The sequence below is a fragment of the Propithecus coquereli genome, unplaced genomic scaffold (assembly GCF_000956105.1).
Source record: "Propithecus coquereli isolate 6110/MARCELLA unplaced genomic scaffold, Pcoq_1.0 Scaffold19, whole genome shotgun sequence".
NCBI classification, from domain to species: domain Eukaryota; kingdom Metazoa; phylum Chordata; class Mammalia; order Primates; family Indriidae; genus Propithecus; species Propithecus coquereli.
The window spans coordinates 11,011,543-11,018,880 of record NW_012143856.1 but is presented as its reverse complement, the minus strand read 5'-3'; the positions used below and the strand labels follow the sequence as shown (position 1 = coordinate 11,018,880).

Here is a 7,338-nt window from a genome sequence, read left to right as displayed (position 1 = left end):
TAAATATAAAATAAAAGTATAAACAGTATAATTTCACCAAGTTAAGAGCACTAAGGAAAACAAGCTTAAATAGAGTGATGTGGGTGACCATCATGTGCAGGGAGGGCTACTAACGTTGCAGAATCAAGAAGCACCTTTCCAAGGAGCTGACACTTGTGTTGAGGCCAGGACAAGAGATGGCACCAGCCTTGTGAAAACCCCAGGGAAGAGCATTTCAAGCAGAGAAAAGCAGCCAGCGTAAGTCCATGGCTGCAATAACTCGATGCTTTCCAGGAGCCTAAAGTCGGAGCTGAACCCCATGTATTGTGAGATCCGGTCCAAGAGACAGAAGCTAGGATATGTTGAACCTTCAAGGCCGTATTAAAAAGTTTGGATTTTATTCTAAGTGAAAAGAAAAATCATTATACATTTTTAAGAAAGAGGGTGAAATGATCAAATTGAAAAATAAAAAGTGATTTCTTATGTAAACACCTTTATCATTCAATCCGGCAGAACTGCATGTGGAGAAAAAATCGTTCCAAGAACGCTGTAGACACCTGCAGAGAGAATCTGAAATGATCAAATTGAAAAATACAAAGTGATTTCTTATGTAAACACCTTTATCATTCAATCCGGCAGAACTGCATGTGGAGAAAAAATCGTTCCAAGAACAAAAACTCCAAATGCATCGGCACTGACCTCAACCGCAATTTTAATGCTTCATGGAACTGTAAGTAGTAGACCTAGTCTCGGGGAAAATTGCTATAAAGAGCATTTAGACACCAAACTTAGCTAAACCACCTAATTATTTCAGTAAAAATAGGTATTCCTTGAGTGACTGTTAATTTTCTTATCTATAAAATGGAAGATAATCATCACTACCATTGAAGGATCATAAATGTGTTGCTGTGTGGAAGGAAATGGGGAGGGAGGAGTTGTTTATCAAGCCATCTCTTACTTAATATATCTGCTTGCTAAAAATCAGGCATAATCCAGAGCTATAAAAATTCAGATAGTCTGAAGAGAGACCTCAGGTTCCTCTTCCTCCTTCCTTCGTCTGATAAAAATTGAGAAGTATCAGTGGTTAAAACCAATATACAGGTAGTTCTTCAGAAGTTTAGTGAAAAGAAACATCTGGGGCAAAGAAAGTGAAGAAATTTAATGGAAATACGATGATAAGCAGAGGCCCACTATGTCACATGATGCTTTATAATAGTGGCCACACAATTATCACTTTAATTTCAAACATTCAAGGACAAATTACCACTTTCCCAATTCATACATTTCTTCTATGCCTAATTTTGTTGAAAAATCCCAGCTTTTAGCTCCATTCTGCCATAACGAATATGATAATAGCAGCTGCTATCCCTAATTAAGAGCTTCCTGCTAAAACAGCCTGAAGAAAATCAGCCTCAGAGAAGGGAATTTATACCAGACCCTAGTGAGTTAGATCTGGGGTTGAATTGGACATGGGGTCAATCTGGCTTCCAGCCTAGGCTACTTCTGGTGTGTTATATTCCTGTGGCTCTGGGAAAGGAAGGGGAAATAAACAAAGCTAAGAACATTCCAGGAGGTTAAGTCTGTTACAATCTGACGTGTGTGTGCAAGGTTAATCTGCAGTGACTATGACACGAAAGACACTGAGGCAGCCCTATAAACATGAGAGGCCAAAATGTTTAAAACATTTTGTAAATCCGCTTCAGAAGGGGCAGAAGCTATACTGATGGAGAGCAGATGGTGATTTCATCCATCCATGTCTTCTGTAGCCTTTCCTGACACCAAAAACCCATGTAAGGAGACGTATAAGGGCCCCACACCGGAGTCCGAGAAAGAGACAAAAGCTGTCATTGACTTCATTAGAAGCCACCTGAAATCAATCAAGGTTTACATCACCTTCCATTCCTACTCCCAGATGCTATTGTTTCCTTATGGATATACATCAAAACTGCCACCCAACCACAAAGACTTGGTATGCAGAAAAATGTCTGTGGTTTATACTTTAACATCACCATTGATGTTCAGTCTGTTCTTCATTAACTTGGGTTATATTGAAAGAATTGCACATTTTAATACCAAAGAAAAGAAATAATGAAGAGAGTTCAAATAATTACCTTTAGATTGATTTTTCATTTGATAAAATTGCATAGATAACAAAATCTTCCAATGTGATTCCAAAAAAAACCAATAGGAAGAAATGTCTAGGCCATCCACAGTAGACTCTATTACTACACAGCTTGCTGTGGAGTTTAACATATCCCATGGATCATACTGTAAAACCATACATAGCAAAAGCCAAATAGAAAGCAAAGACATTGCTAGTCCTGTCCGCCAGACATCAGATTTAAGAAGATCCATTGTATTTTAATCTTCCTGATCAACTTGGAAATTACACCAATTATTTGACTAGCCAAAGAAAGGACATAAAAATGTTCGTGAAGTTTCCTCACTAAGAATACACTGTCTTTCCAAAACTCTGATCCGTTAAGCACCATTTTCCTTTCTATGAAAACTGATTTGATCACGTGAACTTTGGACAAAAAACCACCACCCTGCATAAGGGTTTGAATGAATCACAAGAACTGACAGGGTGAATGAGTGGATAGATAGAGAGATAAATACTTTAAATTGCTGTAGAAGAAAAGAAAGCAGATAAAGTTCAGTGGCCCAGAGCCACAGAACTGGCAAATGTAGCATATCCAGTAAAAGCTGTGGTTCAAATACTGCCTCATAAAATTTTTCAAAAAATTTTAAAAGAGGTTATAATTTTTATTTTTACCTCAGTCAATTGTATTTAGCACAATAGCATTTAATTTTAGGTGGAGCGGAGATTAGAAGCAGTCATTAAAATCATCTATGTATACAAAACGAAGAAAATATACAAGCAATATTGGCTTATTGAGTCATTTATTATCCAATCTAGCTGGGAATCTGAACCCATGGGTTTGATTAATTTATGCAAAGGTACAGCAACACAATTTCAACCCACTCTTATGAAAATAATATTATGGACAAAAAATACACTTATACACAAAAAAACACTTTAAGTAAAATAAGAGTTCTTACACAGCAACTAAATTAAGAAAAAACATATTTCTTGGTTATATGCATTATACATATAGTCTTTTTAAAAAATCTTCATTTGGAGTGCAAATATGTTATGAATATATTCCATTTAAGTTCATCTGACAGTCATTCTTATAGCATAAAACACTAACATGTATTAAAGGTCATAAAATGTCACTCTGGAAGAGAAACCCTAATTTAACAACTATTTTAAAGAAGAGTCAACCACCTTTCTTCCCTCGTGATGCTGAAGTCAGATGAGTGTAGAAAAAGTGCTGTGGCAAAACAGGACCTATTAAAGACAAAGGAACAAGGAATATGATCTGAGAAACTGACAGAAGAGCCAAATATCTGAAGCCAAAAATGAATCTAAGAGGAAGAATAATATATAATTTAAAAGAAGGGAATGGAGGAAGAAAAAGAGAGAAAAGAAGGGGTAGAAATACAAAATAAGATATGGCGTTACTGTATATAATTAATTGCATATTTAAGAGTCTTCACAAGTACAACATATATTACTGAAAATGTTTCTCATTTAACCATTTATTTTATTTTGATCATCAAATAACTAGTACAATTGATCTTTAAATCCTCATTAAATTAATAGCATCTACATAATATTCTATTATTCCACTCTAACTTTCTCTCACCAGGCCAAAGTTGCAAAGATTGCTACTGATGTTTTATCAACTCAATATGAAACCCGCTACATCTATGGCCCAATAAAATCAACAATTTGTAAGTTTTTCCTATTATTTACTGTGTCCTTTTTCTCTAATGATTTTTTATCAATATTAAATAAAATTATAGAACTTATAAATTAGGGTTAGTACATCTGGCATTGCTAATTTAAATTTTAGTTTTCCTAGGACATTCTGAATTATATGTGGTTCTAAGAAATAGACTCTGCCCCTTTCTTGGGATAATATTTTTCTAGAAACAAATTTTACTGACTTTTTACAAGGTTACAACATCAACAGAAGTTATTAAATGAAGATAAATTTACAGTTTAATTCATCCACCTTCCTGTTTCCCACCTCTATACCACAAGGATTTATGCTCACAGGAACCAAAAAGAATTAGTTAGAGTAGAGTCTATGTATTTTTTTTTTGGTAACAATAATATTTTTTTCTTTTTTTCATTTTATTTCAGAATATTACAGGGGTACAAACATTTTGGTTACATAAATTGCTTTTGTACCATTTGAGTCAAAGTTATAAGTGTGCCCATCACCCAGATAGTGTGCATTGTACCCGTTAGGTATGAATTTCCCCATCCCTTTCTCCCCACCCCACCTGCTTGATTTCCAATGAGTGCTATTTCCGTATGTGTAAAATGTCAATACTATTAGACTGCAATAAGTTATCTATGTATATTATAATACCTGGAGCAACCACTAAGAAAAGTATACAAATGATATACTCAAAAACATCATGAATAAATCAAAATGGAATCCTAATAATGGCAGGCAACCAAGAGGAAGGTAAGAAAAGAGAAATAGAGGAATGAAAACAAAAAGAACAGACAAAAATCAAATAATAAAATGTCAGACTTAAGTCATATTAATATTACCTAAATATACTAATTAAGAGAGATGAGCAGAATGGATTTTTAAAATTATAATTCAATAACATGTTATCTATAAGGAACTCATTTCAAATATAACAGCATAGGTAGGTTGAAATGAAAAGGATGAGAAAGACATTCTACGTAAAAATTAATCAAAATGAAGAAGGAGTGGCTACATTAAATATCAGATAAAGTAAATTTCAAGCAAAGAAACTTGCTAGTGATAGATAGTGGTAGATATTAATAATGATAAAAGGATCGATCCACCAAGATGACAATGATCCTAAACGTGTATACACCAATTTCACCTAGGAGGCTTCTGCCAATAATTTCAAATTTTATTTTCCCAAGCACCTTTCTGAATAATGCTGATTAATACTAAACATATCCCTTTGTCTTATTTTGTCTTTTCTTTTCCCCATCCCAACCCTCTCTGAGTTCCTGTTTCTGTTAACAATATATGATATTTTTTTAGCCACCCAGAATGAAACAAATTATTTTTATCAAGTCCCAATGTTTCTTACACAGAGCCCCTCAATTCTATTCCCAAAGTGGTGACTCTACCCTACTTCAGGCTTTCATTTCATGATACCTTCTAACTCATCTCTACTCTTTTCAATCCAGATTAACTCTCTTAAAGTACAAAATTGCTTAGTGCCTCCCAAAGAAAATCTAAACACCTGGTCCTGATTTACAAGGTTTTCTAAACTTTACCCACAAACTCTCACTGTTCCCTTTGCTCCAGTCCAACTGGATCTCACTAGTCCTTAAAAATGCCTCCATTCTTTTCCATTTTTGTAGTTCACTGGCCAGAATGCCTTTCTTCCTTCTCCACCTGGAAAAATTTTAGCCTTTCTTCAAGGCTCTCCTCAAATACCATCTCCATCATGAAGGTGGTATTTGAACTGGCATTGGTCATGAAATGCCATCCTCTCTCACTAAGAATGTTCTCTTTTTTCCTTTAAATCTTCATAGTATATATGGTGTATGTATGTATTCCATTCCTATGGTACTTAGCATATTCTGCTCTGTCTCTATCGGTTTGCGCCTTGACTTCTCTCTCCTTCTTCATTTTTGTACCCTGTACTACCCACCCTCTCCAGTGCCAATAAAGTGTATTGTAAATATTAAAGATAATAAATATTTTTTGACTAATTTAAGAGCCAAGCCTATCTCTTTTCACCGAAATATTATAGTTCTCTTTCTTTCTTCATCACAGCTTTTAATTCTTATCTTTTAAACTTAAAATGTTATCAGTTAAACTCAGTACTTGTCCTAGAACATAAAATATTTATGTACAAAAAAATATTTTCTATTACATAAAGCAAAATATGTATGCATAAATGTATTTATAGTGTGTATATATGCACTCGTATATTTACATAACCTCTAGATGTATGTATACATATAGATGTGTTACATGTATATAACCTCCAGATATGTGTTTATATTTCCACACTTTTTACCAAATAATAACATCTTTAATAAAATTTCATAAAAATTGACAAGGAAAATTTGGATTAGGGGTTAAATATGTCTTTAAAATAACTTATTTAAGTTTTATTGGTCTTTCAACTACAAAATAGTTTACCCTAGCAACATGAATAACAAGAGACCTAAACTACTAGAAAGAATGCAATTTTGTGTAGTTTTTAAGTATAGTTTTCCTTGATGGTTTTCAATTACCAGTGATTCCTCCTCAGCTGGGAGTTGCTCAAGCTGCTTGTGGTGGCTTGGAGCACCTCCATCTGCAACAATGTGTGCCCAGGAAATAAATTCAATTTAACACTGACCCAACAAAAATGTAACTTTTAAAATTCAGCATGTGTTTAAGATATGTTGTAGATTCCAAAGTCATAATGATGTTTTACTATATACTCTGTACTATTCAAACTACTACTCTCATTCATTACTGCAATTAACTATACACATAATTATTTTTGTTGCTAATTTTACTTTTACACTAGTGATTTCCATTTTAAGAAAAAAACATTAGCATTTGTCTCTAATTAAATATTTACTGCTTATGTTTTTCAGACCCAATATCCAGTTCTTCTTCAGACTGGGCTTACGACCTGGGCATCAAATACACATTTGCCTTTGAGCTCCGAGATAAAGGCAAATTTGGTTTTCTCCTTGCAGAATCTCAGATAAAACCAACCTGTAAAGAGACTATGCTAGCTGTCAAATTTATTGCTAAGTATATCCTTAAGCATACTTCCTAGAGAATTGCCCTCAGTTTGGAATAAGCCAATTAATCCTTTTTTGTGTGTGCCTTTTACTAGAAAATCAATCTTTAATTATCCTTAGATGCAGTTTCCACATCACCTGAGTAGATCCTTCTCTTGCTCACTTAAGTCCCATGTTATTGCTCTTTGCTTTTATTTACTCTCAGTAGCACCTTAACAAAGTAGCTTTAACTACTTTTCTTTGCTCCAAGGAAAGATTTAACCCAGCAGAAAGCACTATTTGGAGTATTCTGCAAGGTGATACATAGTGGGGCACAAGAAAGAAATGAAAACCTTCGGTTTCTCCAGAATCAGATTTTCACATGTGGCTTCATCATTTCAAGTGCTAATGTAATAAAAAATAAAAAGCATTCCCATGCTTTAAAAATGCATCTTCTGTTTCTGATAAACCATTCTCTACATTTCTCTAAAGCATTAATAACTAAAATTAATGCCTCTCATTCAGTCTGTTAACAAGAATATCTTCAATTTTCAAAA

The 7,338-nt window shown here is 34.0% G+C and overlaps 1 protein-coding gene across 1 annotated transcript in view; it reads left to right on the top strand.

Moving 5' to 3' along the window:
• Positions 1–6,837, top strand: part of CPA3 (carboxypeptidase A3 (mast cell)) — a 23,174-nt gene extending 16,337 nt beyond the window's left edge. Inside the window, 4 exon segments of the mRNA XM_012642884.1 lie at positions 619–709; positions 1,746–1,948; positions 3,696–3,780; positions 6,650–6,837. Coding sequence (XP_012498338.1) covers positions 619–709; positions 1,746–1,948; positions 3,696–3,780; positions 6,650–6,837 — 567 coding nt within the window.
• Positions 6,838–7,338: the final 501 nt, after the last annotated feature.